This window comes from Hakea prostrata, chromosome 11, assembly GCF_041222555.1.
Source record: "Hakea prostrata isolate BN-2017 chromosome 11, UWA_Hpros_2, whole genome shotgun sequence".
Classification (NCBI taxonomy): domain Eukaryota; kingdom Viridiplantae; phylum Streptophyta; class Magnoliopsida; order Proteales; family Proteaceae; genus Hakea; species Hakea prostrata.
The window spans coordinates 14,935,888-14,963,462 of record NC_142610.1 but is presented as its reverse complement, the minus strand read 5'-3'; the positions used below and the strand labels follow the sequence as shown (position 1 = coordinate 14,963,462).

General features: G+C 36.5%; 2 protein-coding genes across 2 annotated transcripts; one reads left to right on the top strand and one right to left on the bottom strand.

The window, feature by feature from the left end:
* Positions 1-32: 32 nt before the first annotated feature.
* Positions 33-14,551, bottom strand: LOC149000320 (AT-hook motif nuclear-localized protein 10-like). Its single transcript, XM_089139632.1, has 5 exons — positions 13,728-14,551; positions 13,593-13,645; positions 10,521-10,652; positions 1,401-1,568; positions 33-1,310 (listed from the first exon to the last, which is right to left on the bottom strand). The coding sequence occupies exons 1-5, from the start codon at positions 14,209-14,211 to the stop codon at positions 1,032-1,034; spliced, it is 1,116 nt and encodes a 371-aa protein (XP_088995758.1). The 5' UTR covers positions 14,212-14,551; the 3' UTR covers positions 33-1,031.
* A 12,256-nt stretch (positions 14,552-26,807) lies between these two features.
* LOC149000319 (auxin-responsive protein SAUR77-like) lies at positions 26,808-27,182 on the top strand. The gene has a single exon (XM_089139155.1). The coding sequence runs from the start codon at positions 26,808-26,810 to the stop codon at positions 27,180-27,182; it is 375 nt and encodes a 124-aa protein (XP_088995281.1).
* The last annotated feature ends 393 nt before the right edge of the window (positions 27,183-27,575 follow it).

The window sequence follows — 27,575 nt, the reverse complement described above, 5'->3', positions numbered from 1 at the left end:
ATGTAATATTACTTGTTCCTCATGTTTATTGGGAGTAGGTAAAAGTATTGCTCAACAATTTTAACCCTGATATTGATGATCAAACCAAGTCTTTTTTTATTTTGTTTATTTATGTATCACGAAAAATAAATAGAGTATGGCATGATTTGAAGTATCCTACTAAATTATATTCTATAATATGTATCCAAATTAACTGTGTTATCCGTTATATATATCCATATTAAATACAGTCAATATGATACACATTGTCACATCTCACTCTCTTTGTAAAAGGTATGCGTTCTCTTTTTTAAAAGGTATGTGTTGGGTTACACGAAGATGCACCAATCAATATGATACAATACTCGATACGAGACGATACGTACTCAATATAAGACGATACATCTTTTAAAATCACCAAACTGATATGATACCAATACCGATAGTTTTAAACCTTCAACGTAGAACTCAAATGTGAACTCATCCTGCAGAGATAGCCAAAGGGTGTCTTTAAAACATTTGATCAGTGTCTATAATACTGGTTATTGCACAAATACTAGTACTTAAAGGGCACTAGCACAAGCAAGAGAGCACAGAAGCATCTACCACGCACCAATTTGAAATTTTAACCAAGATGCAAAGATGCAGAACACTGAACTAGTACATTTATGATCGTCTACACAAGAGTAACCGAAACCTACATTTGAGGGGAAAGTTAACAGCCAATCTTCTCATAATTGATAATAAGAGAGGGGGGAAATTCCTGCAGATATGTGAGGGGTGATGTAACCACATTCTTGGCTTTGAACAGATGAGAATGTGTCAGCAACTCAAAATTGGATATTAGAATTTGGCAGAGCGCCACTTCAGAACCTCCCCATTAGCTATTCTGTAGGAAGGCGCCGTTATGTCTCGTGACCAAGATGATCTCCTCAACAATTCTCTCTCAGTTAGCATCTTCAATGATATTTCCTTCAATGTAAGCTAATAACAAATATGAAGACCATGGCATACCGGTTGGCTTGCAACAGTAGAGTCATATCAGCATTATTTTAGTGAGTGTTTGCAGAATGAGATGCCCATCCCATAGATGGAGTGTACATCGACAAGTTCTGAATTGTTTGGACAGTGTTGTTGCAGGCTCCAGAGCTGAGATTAAGGGGACTATCAGTATCAGGTTCTCCAGATGACTCAGTTGTCGGCCCTTGAGACGGAGAGCTCCCTGTGGCAAGTGGTATTCCTAATCCTACAATCGAGGTTCCTGGCGGTAATGAAGGCTGGTTTACTGGCTTTGGTTTTCTGCCATCAGCCATGAAGCTTCCCGCCACAACCTGATATTGTCCAACAAGAAATGCAACCATCAGAAGAGAAATAAAGATTTGAATACATAAGAAATAGAACTGAAGGTCCTGGGCTGAAACCTGTACAGGGCCAGGGCCCGCTGCTGTTAGCAACCCAGCCACTCCACCACCAACGACTCGACCATCTGATCCTGCCAAGCAGACACTCAAACCACCAGTCCTACTACGAGTACCACCATCCTCTGTGAGTATATATGAACCTGACAGAGATATTATCTCAAACCGGCCCTGCAAGAAAAGTTATAATATAATATTTAAACCAAGAAATCCCACTGGGGGCCATTGAACAATTTCCAGCTCATATCAAATATGGTTTTCACCATGGAAATTTTTGCTTCATGATATTTCAAACAGAAACATAAACAATACTTTAAGCAAAGGTTTCCCATAATATTCATACCCACATAAACTAAGAAAAATCTACAGCTTGAGTGTCTCTAGTTGCTTCAGCTCGATTCTCTCAAACTGTGTACAGGACTCAGCTAAAATATTGGGGAAGATGGGAGTTTTGGCTCTCTCTATCTTTTTCCTCTCCCCCTGGGGTTGAATGAAAATCATTTTTTCCCCTATAAGAACAGTGTAAGTGGCAGCTAGAGAAAGTCGTTTGAGGTGGCACGGCCACGTTCAACGGAGACCTATAAATGCCCCTCTTCATAGAAGTGATATAATCCATATTGAAGGAACTAGAAGAGCTAGGGGTAGACCTAAGATAACTTTAGGAGAAGTGGTGAGAAATGATATGTACAGCTTAAGCCTTGTTTCTAGCATGGCCTCGAACTGAACTGAACTGACTGGAGGGCAAGAATCCATGTAGCCGACCCCATTTAGTTGGGACAAGGCTTATTGTTGTTGTTGTTGTATTCTCATCTGTTTTATAATGCAAAATTACATCATGTCACTAATTTCCTAATGTTCTAAATTTTCTTTGCTGAACAATGATTTTTTTTATAAACTCTGCCAGTGTTTGCCACCGGTCCCAAGCCCAGGTAAAGGAGGGTTGATGCGTCAGGTTAGTAGCCGGCACCAGAAAAAATCTAACCAAACACTTTTCATGGATTCGACCTTATATGGTAAATGCTATACTACGACATTCCCTGACAAAAGAAGCTTAACAAGCTACACTATGGCCCGGGTGTAGTGATAATCGAGCAAGGGTTAGCTAGAGCATCCCTCATAAGCGACGTATCACATCAGTGCCTGAATGTGGCGATAAGTAGGCAAAGGTTCCAGCACCTTGGACAAGTGTGGGTAAGAAAGCTAGTCCAAAAATGTAGGATTAGATTGGCAACTTGAAATATGGGATCTTTAATAGATAAGAACTTAGAATTGATAGATGGTATAAGGAAAAGAAGGATTAATATAACTTGCATTCAAGAGACTAGATAAAAGGGTAAAAAAGCTAAAGAGTTGGATGACTTTAAACTTTAGAAGATAGAGATAAAATTAATAAAAATGGAGTAGGTATAATAGTGGATAAAGATTTTAAGAACGATGTGGTGGATGTTAAAAGAGTAAGTGATAGGATTAATAGAGAAAGAGACCATAAATATAATTAGTGCATATGCACCTCAAATAGGATTGGATGCAAGTCTAAAGGTAGAATTTTGGAAAAATATGGATGGATTAATGCAAGGAATTCGTCAAGGAGAAAAGAATATCATAGGAAGTGATCTAAATGGACATATTGGGAAGGATCAAAGAGGCTATGAGAGTGTACATGGAGGATATGGTTTTGGAGATAGAAATAAGGAAGGGATCTCAAATTTAGATTTTGTTGTTGCTTTTGATCTATCTATTGTAAATATTTACTTCAAAAAGAGAGGAGCATTTAATTACCTTCAAAAGTGGACATCATAAAACCCAAATAGATTTCTTCCTAACTAGAAGGATTGCTAGATTGTTGTGCAAAGATTGCAAGGTGATACCAAGGGAAAGCTTAACCGCACAACATAGACTAGTGGTCTTGGATATGTGCCTAACTTCAAACTCATAAAAAGTGCAAGGTTAACTATCATAGGATAAGAAGGTGGAACTTTAAAGAGGAGTGCTTGAAATCCTTCGCTAATGAAGTAGTCAAAGGAAAGTGGGATTTTGAAGGGGGGACATTAATGCAATATGGAATGAGATAGCTACTTGCATTAGGAAGGTGGCTAAAGACGTCATAGGTGAATCAAAAGGAAAGCTCCTTTCTTATAGAGAAACTTGGTGGTGGGATAGTGAGGTTCAAGCAACCATTAAGATTAAGAAAGCTAGTATTAAGACATAGCAAATGACTAAGTATGTTGAGGATCTTCAAAGATATAGGTTGACAAGAAATGAAGCTAAGAAAATTGCAGGAAAACCAAGAAAGAGGAAGTATGAAGAGTTATATAATAAGTTGGGCACAAAGGAACAGGGAAAATCTATTTATAAGATAGCTAAAATAAGGGATAGAAAGAGTAGAGATCTTCACCATGTTAAATGTATTAGAAGTGACAATGGTAAAGTACTAGTATGTGATGAGGACATTTTATTAGAGCTACGAAATCTATTTCTCTAGTCTTATAAAAGAATACTTTAGTGATCTGTGATTTGAACGATTACATATACACGGAGAATTTCGATGTCCAAGGTAAAATAAGCACTAAGGATGATGAAAATAGTTAAGACACAACGTCGTAATGAAATCCCAATAGAAATATGAAAGAGTTAAGGAACTTACAAGCTAGCTTGGTTGACTAAGTTGTTTAATAAGTTTATGAGCATAGGAAAAATGCTAGATGAATGGAGGAGAAGCATCATGGTTCCAATTTGTTTAAAAAATAAATGAGATATACAAAGCTGCAATAACTATAGAGGCATTAAACTAATGGGTCATACTACGAAATTATGGAAAAAAGATATTGAAACCCATTTGAGACAATTAACCACGATTATGGAGAACCAATTTGTGTTTATACAGGGAACATCTACAACGGAGGCTATTTACCTAATTAGGAGACTTATAGAAAGGTATAAAGAGTGTAGGAAAGACCTTCATATGGTATTTATTGACCTAGTAAAAACTTATGATAGTTACTAGAGCATTAATTTGCCAAGTACTAAAGAAACGAAGTTCTGCAAGTAAATATGTGAACATAGTTAATGATATCTATGATGGTTCACTAATAAGTGTAAGAAGAGTGAGGGGACAATGTAATGAATTCTCAATTGCTAGTGGGCTACATTAAGGAACAGCTTTAAGCCCATATATATTTGCATTTATAATGGTTGAATTAACCAAAGACATTCAAGACAAGGTTCTTTGTGTATGCTTTTGCCGATAATACTGTGTTGATAGTTGAGACTCAATCAGGGCAAGGCTTTAAACTAAGTAGAATGTAGACAAAATATCTAGTTTGTAACTTTGGTCATGATCTCGCAAACAATAAGGTGGTGAAACTTGATGATAATGAGATTTTTCAGAGTTATTGTTTTAGGTACCTTTGTTCAATCATAAATAAAAAGGTGATATAGCGGATGATGTTTCCCAAAGAATTAAAATAGGGTGGATGAAGTGGAGAGGTGAGTCTGGGGTCTTGTGTAATTGACATTTTCCTTTAACGCTTAAAGGAAAATTCTATAAGACCATTGTTCAACCAACTATGATGTAGGGTGCAGAGTGTTGGGCTATTAGAAAGAATCATGTAGATAAACTTAGTGTAGCAGAAATCCAGATGCTAAGTTGGATGAGTGGCAAAATTAGGAAGGTTAAGCATTATCATATTATAGTTGGTTTGGGAGTAGCTCCAATAAGTGATAAGTTATGAGAAAGTCGTTTAAGGTGGCATAACCACATTCAACGGAGGCCTGTAAATGCCCCTATTTGGAGAAGTGACATAATCTAAGTTGAATGAATTAAAAGAGCCAAAGGCAAACTAAGATAAGCTTAGGAGAAGTGGTGAGAAATGATATGCATAGCTTAGGCCTTGTATCTAGCATGGCCTCAAACAAAGCTGATTGGAAGGCAAAAATCCACATAGCCCACCCCATCTAGTTGTGACAAGGCTTATTATTGTTGAAATAATGATTTTTTTAAAGAAAACAATGATATAACTTTAGAACCGAGAGTCATTAAAAGCTATATATGTTTCTTGGCACATACACCCTAAACAAAAATTCCTTCTTGACTTCAACAAAAGGAGAATACATAGAACTACTGACAAGTGTTTTGGGCACCAAAGATAACAAGAAACTCTACCTACACCTTACTCATATGTGGGCAACCAAAAGTTGCAAATTTTTTCTATGCTTACTTTAAGTAAAGAAGAAACAAGATGAGGAGTGTCAGAACAAGTGATCAATAAGATGAGATGAAAATAACAAGTTGAAGATCCAACTAACTCAGGCTACCCCAGATAGCATCCCAAAGATTTCTCAATCTCTTTTCACATTTCTTGAGGCATTTGAAGTCTGTTTAAACGAATGTTATAAAAGCAATTAGATTGGGGTGGAGTCATTGACTATTGGCTGGAAATGCCAAAAGTTTATGGTTTTCCCAAAAAGATTCCACTGGAACAAAGGTTGAGTGACAAAATTGTTAACGACCATAGGGCCTGAACTATCAGATGCTAAGCTGTTTCCAAATTCCAAAAACATTAATTAAAAACAAGATGCTAGCAATTCACAGACATTTGCTACAGAAGGCCAGACAGGATGAGACCAACATATAAAGTAGACTTGAACCTCTCTTCCTCATGACTTTGTTGACTGGGAATTGGGGAAATTGTTCAAAGATAGACAAAGTAATAAAATTTAATCTGTCTGCAGAGTAGATAGAGCAACAGCAAGAGAGATTGTGGGATAAGATTACTGAAAGCAAAGACCAAATTAGATGAACGGTAAAGCAGGGAATTGAGGAATGGTTATATGGACTGGACCAATACGCATAAATGAATGAACAGACAATTCTAAAATTAGGTAATTATGTTCCAAATTAGTTGCAGGCCTTAGAGCACAATAGTGCAATATGTGTATGTATGTATGATGTCTTGAGCTTGATACATATATTATATATTCTGCATCCCGAGTTAACCACCTTCTCTAAGGATGAAAATTAACACATGTCAGTCTTATACATGGTCCATGACTAATGACTGCAGTTATGGTGTACTAATGGCTCTAAGGAAACAACAGACCCTTTCATGGTCAAGTTCTAATGAACCATGCTACACCTGCCCATGAGACAAAATTGGAAATTTTTAGTTTCTAAAAAAAATTTCCAACCTATTCAGATATTTATAGGAAAATAATAGCCAACCCCATTGGAGTAACGTGCCCCCTCACACTCTCTCTCCTCCCAAACACTCACCCCCTTGACATATCCACCCCCCCCCCCCCCCCAAAAAAAAAAAAAAAAACCGTGCAGCACCTCATTCCATATACCAATTGCCTTGGAGTGGGAGATTCCATTCTACTGCAGCTTTGGCAGGGTGGATAGAATATAGTATGGCCGGTAATCTGCTGCATCTTTCTGGTAATTCTTTCCATTTAGTTTAGTTTTATCCATGAGGAGGGTATCCATCCCAAAAATTGTTCAGCAACAACAAAAGAATGCATAATTGCTTAGAGCAATGATAAAAGGTTCATGCTGCCAGATTCAAGTCTTCATGGCAGTCATTTTGTGCAAAATGCCAAAGATTAAGAGTTAGGACAGACCCCAAACACACCATTCCGATGACCCCACATTGGCAGGACAATGGCTGTTGGTAATGCCTTACAAACTTAGTGAGTCCGACAAAGGAACAACATGAATACTGCAGTGATATTTCAGATAATATATCAAAAAGAGAACTGATGCAGGTCCAGCACTTAATTAGGCCTTGAACCAAGGAATAAGCCTCCAGTTGAGTCATATAGGGGTTGGGCCCTTTTAATGTAGTAATGTATTTGATTGATCAAAACAGTAGCCAAATAGGACCTTTCATAGGAAATCAAGTTCAAATTTGATGGACTTAAAGTGAAACAAAGTTTAGATGGAAAAGAGGGCTGAAACTAGACTGGTATTATAACGGGCTGAATAGATCTTTAAATAGGGGCAGAACTATAATGAAAAAAGTGACAATAACAATGAACATGTAACACCCGGGCTTCACACCGCAGGGTGGATCGATTGGATCGAACACCAACCTCCCTTGATCAAACACAAGGGTTCTCCAAAGAGGAGGAATGTTAGCAAGCAATTTGATTTCAATTCATAAGTTGTCTTCACCACTTACATAAGTCTCTTTATATAGCATTCTAAAGAGACATAAACATTAATGGCAACATCCAACCACTAGCTAACACCACCTACCTATTAATAACTCAACTACTACCTAACTTTTGACAAAGGAGAACTCCTTTGACAATGAGTTCTCTTATTTTCAAACCAAAACCCCTTTTATTGACTTTCCAAATACTAGACTTAGGCTTAGGTCTAGGCTATAAGGTTCAAAATATGTGGGCTAACTTTAACCCACTAAAACAGCCCTAGCCCATGAAAACCATGGGCTGATTCAGGTGACAACTTTAGGCCTTTGATGGGCCTGACCCAATGGGCTTCTTTCGTAAATATGTCTTCAATTATGCATCACCTTTACTTGGGTAATTCAGGATATGTATTAAGAAAGAAGAAACCTACCGCAAAAGCCTCAAACCAGCGCCATCAAACCCCATCAGCTAACGGGCTTAACTGAAGGGGGCAGAGCAAAGAGAAGCAAGGATGCCCTTGCTGCACAAAAAAAACTACTTCAGCACCTCTAGTAATAAGTAAATTCTCACATGTCCTCTCAAAAAGTCTTCCAGTCTCTCATTAGACTCCATCATTTCTAGTATAATATTACCACTCCCAATATCCTCACAAGCCATGAAGTTGGTGATCCTGTTAACCGCTCTCCACACACGAATGGTTTCCACCCTATTGAGCTCCTACATGAGATTCCCAATCCTGCTCTTCAATACTTGCCCACCCAAGGGCACTCTATTTTGTCATTTGCAAACCAAACTGCTAACAGGGAATACTAAGTTTACATCTATGCACAAGCGAATCCCATTCCAAATTGCTACCCTTTCCCTGTGTACAAATGATCAACCTTCCCTTTTACTGAAAATGCAAGATGCCAATCCCATTTTCTTCTTTCACTAAGGCCCCAATATGCAGCAAACTCGGCCAGGAGGCACCTATCACCATGTAAAGCAGCCATCCCTCGTGGGGGATGCCTCCAAAAAACAAGTTTTAAGAACAAGCTCCTCCATCTAATATTAATGCCCCCACCCTTCCACGCGCCTGTTGGCTGTCTCACTCTACCCTACTTCAATATCCAACATGAAAAACTTGGTAACCAATTGAAACTTAATATTTTGGATAATTGGTTCTTAGTTCTGTTAGTTCTCTTTTAAGAATTCTCTTGCTTCTCTCCCCACCATAAATGATAAACTATAGAGGAAAATGCAAGCTTCACTAGCACCCCTAACTGGGCATGCTACACCCAAACTTTTCACTTGGTTTCCAAATTCCAAATATTATTCAAATGTCTACTACCTGGCTTGAGTATTTTTCATATTTCCTGCCAAACTGAACCAGAAAGTAGGCAACCAAAAAATAAATGATGACCTCCACTCTGAATGCTAGACAAACAAAATACGAACCTAGGACTCACCTGAATATTGTGCATTCTAACATGTCCTTAGTTGGTAGAGCATCCATAAAACAAAACTAGGTAAACACATTCATGCTTTGAGATTGCACCAATAAACCAAGTAAGAAATACCAGCCCACCATCTGACCATGTCCACATACCAACTCCCATGCTGATTTTGTTGCAAATAAACATGTAATAGTAGGTTTACAAATAATGGCATCCTCTTCCGAATGGTGCAGCCTTGGCGAAGAAGGGAAAATCTCCAAGTTGTACATAATTAAGCCTGAGATTAGAACCCCTGGATTTCAAATTCACTGTGAAAGAATGCTATCTACTTTCTCCAATCTCCTATAGCTATCTACTTTCTCCAATCTCCTATACTGCTTGGGGCCTTTGTTCCATGTCTGTTCACTTAGTAATGGGCCCAAAAAAATGAATACCAAGGTCATACACAAAGTTGAGTCTATTTAGGAGTTGGTATAACTATTTCTAATAGGCCTGTAATTGGGCGCTCATAGCCCCCATTTTAATAATGCCATCTTGGGATGAGTAAAGTAGACCTCAATACAAAATTTTAAATTTGCTTTTAAGCTTTTGCCTTGGCTGCTGCCTTCTCAGAGAGAGAATGTTATGCTCAGTGTTGAAAATTTAAGTACTGCCTGGAGGTTCAAAGTCCAGGAGAATTGTTGGTGCTAAGGGTTTGAAATCCTAGTTCCTGATTTGGCTGTCAAACAGTTTTCTAGGAAGGTCATACAAATTGCTGCTGAGGAAGTCTGCACTTGGTAGATGATATGATCATCCCCATCCCCTCTTCTTTCCCCTTTTCTCTATTCCCATTTATGGAAATCCTTGTTCACAAGAATCCACACCTGGGCCTATTTCACGGTTGAAATTCATTCAAATTCTATCCAAAGTCCCCTTCCTTCATCAACCCTGAGAGGCTGGGGCCTTGTTTCATACGTTTCCACCCAGTCATTTGCTGAAATTACACTTTACCCTTCCATCTTTTAGCTTTCGATTTAGCTGTAATCTTCAGTATGTATTCTCCTCCACGTCAACTTGACATAACCCCCACCATCAGCCCTGATTCTAACCCTCAAGTCGGGCCTACAACCAGTTTTGGTTTATTTGAACTGACTGCTTTAATAAATATCCTGGAAGAACTGGCTACCAGTCAATTTCCAACAAATGGTCAGAGTTCTCAAATCTCCTTCCATGTGGAGCAACTAGGTGATGACATAGGAAGCTTTCCCACACCATGCAAAGAACCTTTCTGTTAGTAAACATTGACATGACATCCATTAAAGAAACCTGGATATCTTTCTTGAAAGACCCCCCCCACACACACACACACTAAGGCGTCCATGTGGTGCCTTTTAATATTGATGGCCAGAATGAGAAAGAAATAAAGAAGAAAAAAAATCTACATTCAGCACATGATATCTGTCTCAATCAATAACTGAATACAATTGTAGCTACCAATCTAAAATCTCATATGATTCAGATTGATGAGAAATGAGAAATGCAGCATCAACCATACCTCATAAGTTACGGTGCCACCAGAAAACGCTGGCTGGCGAAGTGTGACATTATTAATTGATCCATTTGCAGAAAGGATACAAACTGTACGTGATCCTTGCTGGGAGAAAGCCATGATCTTTGATGCTACATCCTAAAATACAAAAAAAAAAAAGATAACTTATCAAATGTTAAGACAACATATTGAACAGACAACTTCCCATCTCAACATCTGTTGATTCTTCTAGATCACCAATTAATCATATGGTAGTATTTGAGAGCAAATTCTATATGCTAGCACATATTCCATCAAGCATAAATAATGAATTCTACAACTTACTTCTTTCATTCATTGGATTCTCTTTACTTTTCCTTTTGTTTTCTTTTATTTCCTTCTTTCTTTCTTTCTTCTATATTTTTATTATTTTTTTATTTTTTTATTTTGTGGAACCGAGTGTGCATAACCACAACATGAGAGACCCCGTGTTGTTATCCTGTATAATGATGATAAATAATGAGGTCAGGAAGTATTTGATCCAAGTATTGTGATGTCACAAAAAACAATGCAACAAGAAGCCTTATTCCACAGCTTGGATGGCTATCACAATTGAACACAACTATCATACATCTGTCATTATTATAATTGACTCATTACTCAAACTGCCATATAAGTATGATATTTCCAACTAAGAAATAATTATGTCATACTCTTTGGACCAATGAATCAACGAGAATGCAACCAGAAGGGTCAGAGAAACAAATGAGATCTCAGCCAAATATCACGTTAGGCATTGACGCAACTTTTCTTGTTAAGATAATGAAAGAATGACTGTCACGAGTCACCCATACAAATGGCGGCATATATAACTACTTTTCTTTGGTGTGCATATACAACAGTTTGATCAGCTCATCATGGTGTGACAAACATTAAACAGTGTAAAGGATTTTTTTCGGGAACTTGTGTACAAGTTGCAGTAGCTAATTGGAAGGTTTAGGGTTTCGGGCCTTTCGGCTAGGGCTGGTAATTGATCTAGGGTTGCTAATTTGGTAGTTTAGGGATGCTAATAAGGGTTTATTAAGGCTAAGATAGATCTGGGAAGTTGGGACAGAAATAGATAAATTTCAGAAAAATCTAGAAATTCAAATTTTCTGCAACTTCTCTATGAAGAAGATGAGTTGCTGAAAATTTTCAGATTAGGTTTAATGTTTAAAGGGTCTGAGGGCTTGAGGAGTGTGATTCTAAGCTTAGTGCAATTCTGAAAAAGGGTTTTGGGAGTCTAAGGGGCTGGGGAATTAGGGTTTTTAATGGACTATTGCTGCTGCTTGTGCAGAAACAAGGGAAGGAAAAGGGGGACTTGCAGACTCTAGGGAATAACTTAAGGTTTAGGGGAAAGTGAAGGGAAGAGGTGGGGGTGATTTGCGATTGGGAAGGGAGAGGTTTCAAGGTCTGAAACTGAGAGAGAGGGGCTAGGATGGCTACGGCCAGAAGGGGGAGTGAAAGGGCTAGGGGAGGGGCTTAGTACTTACTTGGCGGAAGACAAACTGCAGGAACTTCAGTTGAATGCTAGTGAACAGTGAATGAAGGTCTTGAAGTTGAAGAAACAACAAAAAAAACCAGCCACAAGTTCTCCTCCCAGGATCCCCATGACTTTACCAGTAAGTTTTCTCAAAACTCTTTTTCATTCAATCAACTCTTAAAAAAAACTTACACTAGAAAGGCTATTTATAGCCTGAACAAAAGACTCAGACTCCTACTGGGTTACCCTGACTGCTAAGGCACCACAATTCTATGACTCTCTTCAAAATAAACTAAACTACCGGACTTTGGTCTTCAATATAGCTTGATCCAGGGTAGGAGTTGATCTTTCTACCCTAGGGATGGATTCGGCCTCCCTAGCTCACAGTTGGGCTTGGGCCTGTTTTTTTTTTTTGGGGGGGGGGTCCAACCCTGGATACATCAGGATTTATTGTCAGTAACTCCCTGTAGAACATAGAATTCCTTGAGCTCCTTACTAATGGATATTGCCTTCCAAGTATATAGAATTCAGCTCTAAATATTTATACTTCACCAGGATCCGTATAAAGTCATAATTCATCAATCATTAAAATGGGAACCGAAAAACATAATCTACAAAAAGTTAGTAATAAAGTAAACATTTAGCTTACCATATGTATATCAAAGATTAAGGGCAGTGTGAAGGGCATTAAGAATATGGATAAAGGGAAGATGAGATATTGATAATTGATAAGAGTAAATGGTTGTATAGCATTTATGTAGCCAACATCACAGTGATGCTACAACTTTGTTTTCTGTTGCACATGATCTAGCCATTTAATCAATATTCTCCTAGTTTAGATTAATCCTTCCAGTTTTTCTGTTTATTAAAGTAAAGATCCTTCATTTCCACAAACAAATACATTTTGGGGGTTGTGTATATCCTTATCCACGATTCTACTTACAAACTAGCATTCTTAAAGCAAGAAAACACAGACGCCAAATTTTCGTAAATAATCAAACACCATGCCCCTCATCCAAGGGGATTCTTCATATTAGGTGCATTTAGCAATGGATTATAACCAGTCACTCATGCATCAGTCAAAAGACATTTACAATGGTAGTGGCAAAAACAACTAAGGAAATAAAACACGCACGAAAAGTAACAAAAATAAGGAAGATTACAGCACGACAAGCCCTGTAACACAGTTTATAAATAAACTAAAACCAAGTAAAAGATATTCAAGACTGACACAAAACAAACCAATGATTTAAAATTTAATAAAGCCAGAAGGCTCATGGCCGCTTGCTCTTTAGTAACAACAAACAACTAACTGAAATCAATTATAGAAATTTTCAGAAGTGGCAATAAAAATCACAATTCATCAGTAACTAAAGTCAATAATCAACATTCGAGGGGGACACTAAATAACCAATGATCTAAAATTTAATAAACTCATGACCTCTTGCTTTTTCAGTAACAACAAACTAATACCAATTCAAGCCAAATACAACTAGGTTAAAATGCAACCATTGATCTGTCTTTTATTACTATGCTAATACATAAAATCTCACTGTTGATGGGTAAAATCCACATACCTCACCGGCTTGAACAGTGATAATGTGGGGAGTAAAACCAAAACCAGCTGCCCCTGTCACCAGCACAAATCATAAACACTTTTAATTCCTAAAATTTATAATAAACAAATGAACAGTAACAAAATGCTAACTTACCCAGTGCATCCAGCTGCTGTTTCTTGCCTGAACCCTTTGGCCTCCCTCTATTCCGCTTATAAGGAGGCTCGGACAATGGATTGCTACTCTCAGAATGGTTGTTCTCGTTGATATTGTTGCTGTAATTGTTGGATTGTCCATGAACCCCAGAAGAGAGAGGAGCCAATGCCGAAGCCATGCTACCATCAGGCCCATACTTCCTAGGTCTTCCTCTTTTCTTCTTTGCAGGATCATTCACAGCAAAGCTACATGGTCTCAAGCCCTCAAGATGAAACCCAGTAGAGTTTGGAGGGTCATCAGAAGGTCTCGCTACAGACGTTACAACCTGACTATATGGTAATCGAAAATTCTGCATTATACCGTCAGAGTTGGGACTAAGCATTGAAGTGGTATGCAAGCTCATCCCAAATGAGTTGGGACCCACACCCACCATCATCCCTGGAGATTCAGATGAAGCTAACCTCGTAGCTTCCCTTGCATCCATTCCCACAGAAGAAAAAAATCACAGAGATTTTCAAATCGACTCAACCTAACTGAAAATCTAATCAAGAAGTATCAAACAAAATTAAAAAATTGAGAAAGAAAGAAGAAAAAACGAAAATTTCCCGTTTTTCTTTTGCAATCTGAATGAAAAGAAAATAAAACCCAGAAAAACAAATTAATAAATTAAATAACTTAACAAATAAATATGAAAAGGCTGAGAAGAGAAGGAATCCTCGTGGGGTTGATTCAGAGATGGAAAAAGACGAATCTAGGGTTTATACGTCGTCAGATTTAGGGTTTAAACGAAAAAGAAAAAACCTTTTTTCTCTTTCTTTCTTTTTTATTTTTCCAGTGCGGCGCTGTATAGATAATTATTGTAATTGTTTCGTTAATACCGATTTAATTTCAGAAAATTTATCACCTATTTTTGGTATTTAATTTTATTTATAATTAGACAAAAAATAAAAGGAAAGAGAAAAATAAACTTTTTTTTTTTTTGGTAATCCAAATAAACTCGTTTTCGGAGTGAGGGTTTTACACTTTTACTACGACCGTGTCTTTTCCCTCGTCTCTCTCTCTTCGATTTTTAAAAGTTTTTTAGGGTTTTTTGAAAGATTGATCACGTGTTGTTTTTGGTTGCATTTGATGCCGCAGATTCTGACTTTTGTTGACCAGTCATGTGATGCGCTTGTGATTGGAGCTGAACAGCATCTTTTTCGAAATTCTCGTTAGGTATCTGTCAAACTGCATTGATTGGATAAGTTTAAGTTCGGCCCTAAAGCGGTATTTGGTTCGCAAGAAAAGGAGGAAGTTATTAATTGATTAAAGATATTTTTTTTATGGGTAAAGAAAAAATTTATTAAATGAAGTAGAGAAGTGTGAGAGGAGAAAGAGAGAATCCGGATCTTCTCCCCGTCGGGGGAGCACAGAGTGCAGTGGGTCCCACTGGTGAAAAAAAAAATTTTTTTTTCAAAAAGTGTTTTTTACTGTGGGCCCCACTGCATGTTGTGGTCAAGGAAGCGTGGGGGAGCACAAAGTGCTCCCTGTCGGGGTCGTTGATCCGGACTCGAAAAGAGAGGGTATAATTGGATAATTTATGAAAAGTAAGAGCACGAAATTATGATAGAGTATCTAGTTTGTAACTTTAATTATCATCGGGCACACAATGAGGTGATCTTGATGATACTGAGATTTCTCAGAGTAACTGTTTTAGGGCCTGTTTGGTTACATGAGTCTGGAGATTTCAAATATCTAGAGATTTCAAATCTATGGAGTCATAATTTATAAAATTAAGTGTTTGGTTGTGGAATGAAATCTGTAGATTCATCTTAAAAAACAATTTGATCGGCGTGATTTTTGTGAATGTACAAATGTATAGCTTTTTTGAAATCTCTGGATTTCACCCCTTACCCATAAATCTACAGGTTCACGTTTTTAGTGTAAAAAGGTGAATCTATAGAATTCATGAATCTAGAGATTTTTACAACCAAATGGGTATAATTCTCACATTCATGAATCAAGAGATTTGAAATCTCTAGATTAATGTAACCAAACAGGCCCTTAGGTATTTAGATTCAATCATAAATAAAAGAGGTGATATAGATGATAATGCTTTTCAATTAATTAAAATAGGGTGGATGAAGTAGAGAGATGCGTCCAAGATCTTGAGTGGTCGGCATATTTCATTAAAACTTAAAAGAAAATTTTATAGACTCATTGTTTAACCAACTATGATGTACAATGGACAATATTGAGCGGTTAAAAACAATCATAAACAACAATCATAAACTCAATGCAGTAAAAATGAGAATGCTTAGATGAATGAGTGGCAAAACTGGGAATAATAAGATAAAGAATGATCATATTAAAGTTAGTTTGAGAGTAAGAATGTAATTTCAGTTACCTATCTCTTGCATAAAACATGTCAATTGTATCCATGATTTACATTAATTTTTACAGGTGTTATAATAAAACATCAAACCCATCAGTGTCATACTACATGAGTTGTATTTTTAACTCTTGATTCTTTTTCTATATACCCATTAATAATAATAGCTTGGCTAACTCTCTAGTAAAGAAAAAAAAATTATTAATAGGGAAAGTCTTGTTCATAACTAGGCATATGATTAAAGATGATTAATTGAAATTCACTAAAACTGTTTGTATTCGATACATTTTGAAAAAAAAATCCATCCCTTCCCAATACTATTTTCTATTTAGATTTATTTTTCCCTCGAGAGTTTCAAATGTATTCCTCTAGAACTAAATTATTACATTTTCTTCTCCCCTGGTATTTTATAATGGTCAAAATACTTTTATTTTTGTTCCTTTTATTCTATTAAAGCAATTTATTTATTATTAATTTTTTTTATCATTCTTTTTCTTCCTTTTCATCTTATTTTTTCTTTTTTTCCTATAAGAATCTATTATAGTAATTATATACATATCCATTATGTCATGTATCTTGAGGTGTATTTATTCTTTTTCTTTTCTTTTCTTTTACCCTCTTTCTATAATTTTTTTTATAATTTTATATTTTCATAAAGAGGGAGAAATTATTAAAAAAAATCTAATCACATATAATTGATTTTAATAAAAGATTAAAAAAAAAAAAAAAGTACATCAAATCACACCTGATGCCTGATGGATTCCTACAAAGAATTTTTTTTTTTCCCTGCTCCTTTTTTTCCCCATTCTGGCTCTCCCCCACCCCCTCGCATTTCCCAACATCTTTCTTTTTTAGTTTTGCCCCTTGGGACCCCCGGCCCCCGTTTTTTAGCCTTAAAAATAATGAATATGTTAAAGAACAGCTTTAGTTTCAATGTCTAAGACATTACAACTTAAGAGATACGAAATTAATAAATCAATCTAACTTCTCAATATGTCATATCCGTACAATTGTAATGTCTTTTGTGTGAGTGAGAGGGCTTTGTCTATTTTATTTTGATAACTGAGGTTCGCTCGAATCAACTTATGGGCACCTTGACTATTCCTTAATTTGGGATAGTTGTTATAAATAATTTAAATATACGGTGGGGCTTCGCCTTTGGCTTGAAGGGATTAGATCTGACATCCTATGTGGATGCATCGATCATTAATTAATAAAGTTAGATTCATTGAAGATACATCTAAACACTATTGATTTAAGAAATCTTGCACTACACACCATAGAATCACTCTTTGGGGAACTGTCAGGGACTTGGCCCGTTTCTGACGCAGTACAATATCTACAAAAAAATTGTTGGAAGAGTGCGTCCAGCATGGTAATGCTAATGGAAACAAAAATTGTGGATGCTTTGATTAATAGGATGGCAAGAAAATTAAGGTTTGATAATCACATAAGTGTGGATGCAATTGGTAATTCAAGAGAATTCAAGCTAACTTTGGTCTATTGTCCGCCCCTGATAGAGCATCGGGTTAGATTTTGGGAGGAACTATCACAATTGGTAAACACTGTAAGTTCTCCGTGGTTAGTTCTTGGTGATTTTAATGAAATTCTATTGCATGATGAGAAGTTGGGATGCAAACCTAACCCCCCCCCCCCATACCTAAATAGACAAGTTTAGAAATTATATTGAACATTGTAACCTATTTGAGGTTAAATGCACCAAACCAAAATTCTTTTGGTCAAATAAACGACAAGGGGCGGGTCTAATCAAGGAATGTCTAGATAGGGCATTTATTAATTTAAATTTTCTTGATTTGTTTGGGAGCATCTAGGGGAATAGATTTGCCATAGTAGATTCTGACCATATTCCTTTAGAGGTCTATTTATTCTCAGTCAAGCGTAGACCAACAAAATTCCATTATGAAACCAAATGAGAGAACCACCAAGACCTATCCAATCAAGTCTTCCTGGATTAGAATGCACCTAGGCTAGGATCACCTTCCTTTCAACTTCTCTTTCACTTGTCCTCTTTCCCAGAGGGGAAGTCAAAGAAGGTTGCTCTTTCAACACTTACATTTTCATCCTATGTCTCAAGCGAGTCTCACCCAGAGACTTATCTCTAGCAAGGGGATTCCCAAATTGCTTGGCATTACGCTCTCCATGCGTGGTCCTAAAATTATAAACTTCAGGGTGGAAGGGAAAACTTCTCTCCCGAGGGGGAAAGGAAATCTTGATTAAGTTAGTTGCCTTTGCTTTACCAGTTAATGTTTTGTCTTGCTTCCTAATCCCCCAATGAAATTTGTTACAGCATGATTCGAAAAATCAAGAACCTTTGGTGGAAGAATGACCAGGGAAAAGTGATCTACTTGGTCAATTGGGAAACTCTATGTCGGAGTAAAAGAGAGGGTGGATTAGGCTTCAGAAATGTACATTGTTTCAACAAAGCCCTTTCGGGGATATTCACACATCTTGTTCTTGGGGTTGAAGGAGTATTTTAACGGAAAGGGAAATCCTTAGAAAGTGGGAAATGGTTAGCATACTCACATATATAAAAATCAGTGGGTCCTTTCCCTACCTTTCCATTGTATCTTCAACCCTCCCCAACAAAATGGCCCCTATTTGGTGCATGATTTAATTGATTGGCCCTCTTTGAATAGGAATAGATTGGCCTTAAATTTACTCCCCCCACAGTGGAAGCTAATGCCATTTTGGATATTCCGATTCTCTCCCTTAACTCCAAGGACACATGGGTTTGGTGTAAGGTCACACCATATGAATTTCACCATAAGGTCCACTTATTATGAATGCATGGCAATGACAAATTCTTTTTTCCTTTTTTTTTTTCTGGTCAACAAGCAATGGCAAATTCTCAAAGTAACATCTCCTCCTCTTCTTCACCTTCTTTTTGTTGGAAGAGACATTTGAAAAATCCTCACTTTACCAAAGATTAAATATTTTCTATGAAAAACATCATATGGAGCTATTGCTATTGGAAAATCTTTATCTCGCAGAAAATACTCCCAAACCCCCTTTTGCCTTTTATGTGGTTTAGTCATTGAGAGAACATTAGGCATGATTTGCTTTATTGTTCACATGCTAAAAAATGCTGGAAGTTATCTCCCCTTTGACCATGATATTTCTAGTTTTTTTATGGTGATACTGTTCATGATTGAATTAGCTTCATTCCTAATACTTCCGATAATGATAATTTAGCTATCCTCATGTGGTGTATTTAGAGGACTAGAAACTCAATGTTATTAAAGGGACTAAACACTTTATCATGCACACCTTAGTTTTTTGAATACTTTGCATGCAGAAATTCAGCATTATTGTGGACAAGAACTGCAAAGAAGAGAGAGGACATTGGCTCATTCATCTCATATAGATGATACCAAAGATTCGTTGGTTATTGGGAGAAAGATACTCATTTCGGGAGAAATAAGACTGCATTTTGTGAGATTAGCAAGGCAACTTTATGACTGCTTTGTGTAGAGGCAATGAAGGCACTTCAGCAACAATTTTAGAGTTAGAAACCATTAGAGATGGCTTACTACAAACTCTTCAACTTGGAGTTCTTGATCTCCAAATGCAATCTGATTTCAAACATGCTGTGTAGGCTTCATTAAGTTCTTTTATTTCTTTAGATTGAATGGGTAAAGGTTTGTTTCTGCAAATCATATAAAGACCATGGAAGAAGCTACACAGACTTGCATAAATATATATAACATCATTAATTATTACAAACTCTAGTTAGTTATAAGTTAATACAGGTATAAGTATAACCATTAATTAATCAGAGATCATTTGGCTGCTTAGCATGATGGGAGACGCTTCTCTTGATTTTGTCCGCCGCATCATGCACTATTTCTCCAGCAGCTTTAGCTGTCCGTTCAACACTTTCTTCAGTTTCTTCAAGACTCTTCACAGCAGCGTTTTTTATCAACTCCCCAGCATCTGAACCCCCTTGCTTGGTTCTGCTACAGCCATATAACAACAACAGAAACAAAAACAAAAACAAAAAACCCATTAAAACAGATTAAACAACCCATAACCCATACCCATATTTCATATTTTTCAGAAAGAAAGAGGAGAAAGAAATTACTCTGAAACTTGGATTTTGAAGTGATCCTTGATCAAAGATGTAAATTTTTCAAAAGGGCTTATGAAGCTGATGCCTCTTTCTATAGTGTTTGGTCCTAGATCAACATTTCCAACTCCTCTATCTCCAACAATGGATGTGATCATCATAAACTCAGCGAAAGACCAACATTGAAACTGCCATTAATGCCTTTGTGGTTGTAAAGCTTCTGGGTTTCTCCATTGGGTGGTTGCGGAAGATTACCTAGAAAACCGTCAGTTGTGTTGTAACAATATGGAAGAGAATGTGGAGAGTCTGGAGACCTCTCCACAGACTGGAAGACACGTTAGTTGACAAGTGGCAGACTCATAGAACATGTTGGTGACGGAGAGAAAAAACAAGCGGTGCGAAATCTAATATTATATATATCCTTTTGAATCCTGAGAGTTCTATATATATATTTTTTTGGTAATCAGATATTTAATTAGAAGACGGCCAAGAAAAGCCTAAGGCACATCTGATTACATAATTCAAGAAGCCAATGAGTGAAATTAAACCATACATTCCGACTTGCCACGGACTGGGTCTTTCCTAACTAAGGAATTAGCTACACAATTAGCCCACCTAGAGACAAATAGAATCGACCACGACGGTTCACGATCGAGCAAATGCCAAATATCCTCCATCACAAGCAAGGCACCCGAATCAATAGAAAGAAAAGGGTCTTCAAAGCAGTGGATAAGATTAAAGGAATTGCTCTCAAAAGTCACATTTTTCAACCCTTCTGCCAAAGCCCAGAGGAACGCTTCTCGAAGTGCAATAGATTCTCTACATATTGGAAGTATAGGTATCATATAAGTTGTCCACAAAGGTCGATTCAATAAATATGAGTCTTTACCATTTTACCAACTCTGCATTAGCATATCTAATACTACAACTGGAGTAGATTTGTACAAAAAAGACCAGTAAATCAGGTTGGGAGAATTGAGTACGAACCTTATCTGTGTTCAAGTGAATAAGTACACGTGTGTTAATATCAAATGATCGGCTCACAAATATATATTCCTTTTAACACACGTGTAGTATATTTGAGTGGGGATGTTTCTTGATATTCCAACTTACCTCTAAATAGTGACAAGATAGATTCATTCTCAGATAACTAGATGAATTATACGTTCACGTTTATAATTGTTAATGACTAAAATAGTCATTCTACCCTGATCGGTCCGACCAATGGTTTCAATACAGTTATCTCGATCATAGTGATAGTGGTCGGTCCGGCCATCGTGTTCAGGGAGCCCAATCTAGGTAAACTTCTATCGCCTGTCAACTACCTAGAAGGATAAGTTAGATAAAGAACTCTTCATAGAGCTACTTTCCTAACACAATTCTTCTTAAAGTTATATTCAGAGTTTAACTCTGATATCTAAAGCTACATAAGCACCTCAAGCAGGCTTTATGTAGTAGGTATTCATATTTTGTGTGATCAATTACTTGAATTCTATATTGGGTAGTTGAGATCATATCATTGGTACTGACTTGCTCATCGGAGACGTACCTCGACTACACAAGGTAGAGCACGTATTTTGCAGGTTCGTGACAGGGAAGGACAAGCAAGATTCCGTATCAACAGTAATTATTGATATGTACTCAAAGTGTGGTTTGTCGACAAGGCCTCTGATCATTTCAGTGCAATATATTGTGCTAACAGTAGCAACGGGACTGTCTAGCTCATGGATCAAGTTTGTGATCAACATACGACTGGCTAGCAAGCACATCCAAGGAATACTTTCTCATTAAACAAAAAGAATAGCCAGTCTTAGTTTTAGTCATAACAAAAGAAGCTGCCCTAGGCTTTTGTTTGGCACTAGGAAGAGAAAAGAAAGATCTTAGGGTTTATGCATTTAGGGCCTGTTTGGTTACATGAGTTTGGAGATTTCAAATCTATAGAGTCATAATTTATAAAATTAAATGTTTGATTGCGGAATGAAATCTGTGGATTCATCCTAAAAAACCATTTGATCGACGTGATTTTTGTAAATGTGCAAATGTATAACTTTTTTGAAATCTCTGAATTTCACCCTTTACCCATAAATCTACAGATTCACGTTTTTAGTGTAAAAAGGTGAATCTCTAGATTTCATGAATCTTGAAATTTTTACAATCAAACAAGTATAATTCTCAAATTCATGTAACCTTAACAAGCCCTTAAATAATCATATTTCACTTCAAGGACTAATTCAAAATGCCCTGATCAAGTGGAAGAAATGCTTGCCTTATGTCGTTTAAATAGGTTGATCAAATTTAAAAAAAAAATAATATTAATTTTATAAATTGGAGAACCAACTAAACGACTTGGTCAAAATTAATTTTACTTTACTTTACTTGCAATCAAATGGCATAATAAAAAAAATATTTTTTTTTTACTTTCTTTTCTCATTTCCCTTGCAACCAAACATACTCCAACGAATAAGAAAGGATAAGGACCATTTCGCAAGCGAAAATTGCGTAGAAAAATACATAGAAAATTATGTTTTAATCAGGTCAATAGCGATAATCACTGGGGTTGGGTTGGTGATTGGAGTGGAGTAAAAACTGCCTAAAGGTGATTTAGTCCTCACAAATTCCTTCTTTTGGTGCCAAACAAAAACCCTTTTCTTTTCTTATACATGTAAGAATTTTGTTTCAGGTCACTTCTTCACATGAAAGCAATGGAGAACAAAAAGTCAATAATGCCCTTAAAGTAATTCTTAATGGCTTCTCTTGAGATAACCTTGGTCCAACAAAGTCTCCATTTTGATGCATTAGTTGGTATGGTTACCTGCTTTGCTTGGAAGACTTAAAAGACAACCCATGGAGTTGGACTTTTACACGGTTGAAACTAACCCTTATAAGAATGGCATTCTCACGAACAGTTTATGACTTGTCACACCATCAATTTCGGCATTTATGGGTCAATATCAACTTAGAGCCACTGCATCTAGCATTGACCTAAGGGTGTGTCTGTTAGGTAGCCACCGCCCGAAAAAGTTTGGATCATGCGCATTAAATGCGTAGGATCATCAAGCCGAAATTCCGACCGAAATTCCGGTCCCACCGCCCAAAGTGAATGGCTTGATGGTCCTGCGCATTTATTGCGCAGGACCTAAGCAAGGTCTGCCACCGCCATGCTAGGAGTTTGGATCAGTGACCCTGACGGTGTGCTTCTAGACGCTTTCAGGCCATGAAATACAGGAGAATCACAGGTTATTACCCACCGCTCTTAAATTTTATTATTTTTATTTGTCGAGCCTTCCTGATTTTGTGATTTTGTGGTTGAGAAGTGTCAGTTGTGCTCTTCATCAGAGGGAATGATACAGATTTTGCTAGAAGACTCTTCTTCGAACCAAATTTCCGCCTTATATACATATACTAGAAATGGCTTTGGATTGATTTCCTGAGAAGTCAATTTTGTTTCTACTTATAATTGATTTGGTTCACAAGCTAACCGAATCAAATATTGAAATCCAAATGTACGGAACTGATTACGGATTGCCTCCGTCATGGGGTCGGGGGTCGGTTGGAGCATCTGAATGCGACGCGGCGTGAGAAGGTTGCTGTGGTCGGTCCGCGCTGTGGGGGGCGGGGGGCCCCCCCCCCGCGCCGTGCGTGTCAAAACCGTGTTGTTGCCCCCGCCACCTTGAAGATGGGCTCAAACGTCACTGCTACATTTTAAATTAGCAGTACTGAGCTGTGTATGACCACAATCGAACCGAGTGGTCAAGATCTTCGACCACTCATTTTGTTTTTTATTTTTTTATTACAGATAAGTATGGTTTAAAAAAATAAATTAAATTACCATGACATTTCGAAAATAGAGGCTTTAAAGCACTGATACTACACTTTATGTTTAAAAAACATATAAACCCTAAAATTAGATTTTCATTAAATATATTTGTTCAATTTATCACTGAAAATATTTTAGTAACTGTTTATTATAGTGATATTTTTTAAAATAAATCTGATTTAACTGTTTTCAGTGATAAATTTGACAAATATAACCAATGAAAATCTAATTTTGGGGTCTCTATATTTTTAAATATAAAGTGGGGTGTCAGTGGTTTAAAACCTCCATTTTGAGATGCTAGTGCAATTTGCTCAAAAAAAAAAAAAATGGTCTAAATTTCGACCTCAACCACTCATTCTATCCTCATCATACACATCACTGAGCTCTTAACCCCTGAAAATAATTTGAGCCAGTTTATGCTCACATCGACTACATTTTTAGCTATAGCTTGATATCTAATCTGATCTTGTAATGGCCCCTGGTTCCAAGAAAATTCAAACTCTTGACTTAATCAATCCCTTGAGTTATTTTTTCAGATAAATACTTCTCAAGAGTGGCAAAACCTAGATTAAACCGGTCAATCTAAGTTGAGCTGATTGGCTTTTGGCCCGAACCTTATATCAACCCAAAATCCACGAAACAAACTTTTTTTTTTCCCCTTCAAAGGGTAAAGAAAGTTATCCACTCATGTCAATCTCTCACACCTAAATAATAGACACACAGTTACATGGAGATAGTTGTGATCTTCTTGTCCATGGAGTGTTTAACCTTTAACTTCTTTTTCTAATCATGATAATGACCAATAACCTTTAAACTCTATAGAAATAAGTTCACTTGACACTTTTTGGTAGGGGTGGAATAGGATTTGACATTTAGAGGCGAGGGCGAAGAATAAAAGTTCAAAAAACATTTCCATTAAGGAAGCATTAATACTTTTTCACTACACATATTGTGTGTGGGGTCTTACCTCTAAATTATTTTATCATATTAAAGTATAGACTCACGTATATTTTGTGGGGCCCTCACATATTTAAAAAAATTAATGATTAATGATGATATTTTTTTTAGACAAAATATAGGTAAATTAAAACAACAATAATAAAATAATAAAACATTATGCAAATCAAAAATTTCTTTTGTAGGAGAGCAAACCAATTTTATTTATTTTGTAAAAGATTCAAACCAATGGCACTTAGTTACTTTACTAAACTATAGATAATTTATTCATAATATAAAACAAATTCAAATAATAAAAATTATAGAAGAAATAATAAATAGAGAACATAAAATTAAATAATAATAATAATAATAATAAATAAAAAGATAAATAAATTGAGAAAGAGAAAGAGTATCTGTGGAAAATATTTTTTTCTAAATTTTCTTTAACCACGCTTATAGAATAGAAAAAAAAGAGGAGAGATGAGAAAATAAATAGGGATTGAGAAGTTAATTTATAATTAAGAATGACATTTTGAATACTTAATAAGAATTTGTTTTTCAAAAATTTTATTAACCACGTTTATAGAAAGATAAAAGAATAAATAGGAATAAAAGATGCAAGAAAAAAGAAAAAGAATAAATAAGGATTGATGAATTAGCTTTTAATTAGGAATGTCATTTATACAAATTATTTTATTTATTTTTTAATTATTTTATAATATTGAAGGGGTAAATACTGATATTTCAAATGTGGGAAGAGAAAAAATTGAAAAAATTAATCAAAATTTTCAAAATGGGAGAACCATGGCCCCCTTAAGGCCCATTGTAGGTTCGCCCCTGCTTCTTGGGGGTATTGGGCTCAACAAAAATAAACTGCTCAAAAACCAAACCAAACCGACCCAAAACCAAATCAAACCAAACAGCTAGCATCCCTTATGGAGCCCAGTGGCGGTCCAAGACTCCAAGTGAGTAAGGGTGTCAATCGATATGGTTTCGGTAGTTCAATACGGTACCAACTTTGAATACCGAAAACCAAAACCATACAGTATCGAATTTACACGGTTCGGTACGGTTTCAATATTAAATCAGTATGAAAAAAACACAATATCTAGTGTAATACAAATTTAATAGGAATGAATCTATGCTACTTTTGTTATCGGTTCGTTAAGATCCTAATGAAATTGCGATCAAACAATCGATAGAATATGATATTAACAAAGACAAAACAAGTAAATCTAAGAAGATGAGTGAATGACGAAACGAAAAACTAAAACAGGGAATTAGAGATAAGGTAAAGGTAAAGTGTTTTAATTGTAAAATTACATTTATCTTTATAAATATGTTACAGTACCAATTCGAAACATACCGACATTATGCATACTTATAACCAGAACCATATCAAATAAATTCGATTTCAGTACCTAGGTACAGTACGGTGCGGTTTTAAACGGTACAGTTCAGTATGTTTAAATGATTCGAGTACACAAGTGACACCCTTCCAGTGGCTTTATGATAAAAGCTCTGCACCAGCTAACACATATGCTTTGTCCCTAGTGGATTCTCACCAAACCAACGGCTACTTCCCAACATAGAGTCAAAAGAAAATCAAAGATAGAGCTTGCTTATAAAATGGTCAGTGTGAACCGTTGGTTGACCTATTCAATCAGAAACTTCTCTGTGTCTCTCTGCGTCATTTTCACAAGCAAGTACAAGTCGATTACTCCAACCATACAGGCAAGCTACAACCCTGATTCTGGAAGAGCCCAAGTGAAATTAAAATCTATAAAATCCTCCCATCTCACCAAATTCAAGAACTAACCGAGAGTCTCTAGAGCTTTTCAGCTTCAGTTCTTGCAGAAAACCTCCATGGATTGCTTGGTTCTCCCTGTAAAGATGTTGCGACGGCAATTCTCAAGTGCACGGCTTGGTTACCGGCCACTTTCCGATGAAGGGTTTGAAGGTTCAGTTAGGCCAGTGACTGTGGTTGTTGGAGAAGAGAAGAGAGAGTTCTTGGTGGATCCTTTTGTGTTGGAAGAATACCCTTTTCGGATCTTGATGGAAACGACGAGGAAGGATAACAAGAAGAGATTTTGTGAAACCCAAAGTGAGAAAGCTGTGATTTTTGTGGATGTTGATGCAATTTTGTTTGAACATATGCTGTGGTTGATGTATAATGATTGCTCTTCTCTGTTCAAGCTCAATCTTGGGGATATTTTAGATTTCTACGCTCAAGATACCTGAAAAGAAGAATTTGAACTGAGAAATATCAGAAGGTGCCTTCTTTCTGAATTAATTGCTAATTTTTTTGTTTGTATATTTTGTATGTTCATAACTGTATTTACCATTAATAATTCTATAAAAAGTGTCATTAACTCAAAATAAAGATATTGTTCTTCTTGAACTATGTTGGTCTTTTGCACCTAATTTTGAGAAATTGGTAAAGAAATTTGTTCTTTAAACTCTCCTGTTTTTTGATCAAATTCTTCAAACTCGTACGTGCAAAAGTTCTTAGACATGCCCTAGTAAGATGATTTACAAGATCACCACCCTCAAGATTTTGGATCATGAACGGAATTTTTTGGTGAAAAATCTCTGCCGGATGCAGCCTGTATCATCCATCCTCCAAGCACAAAA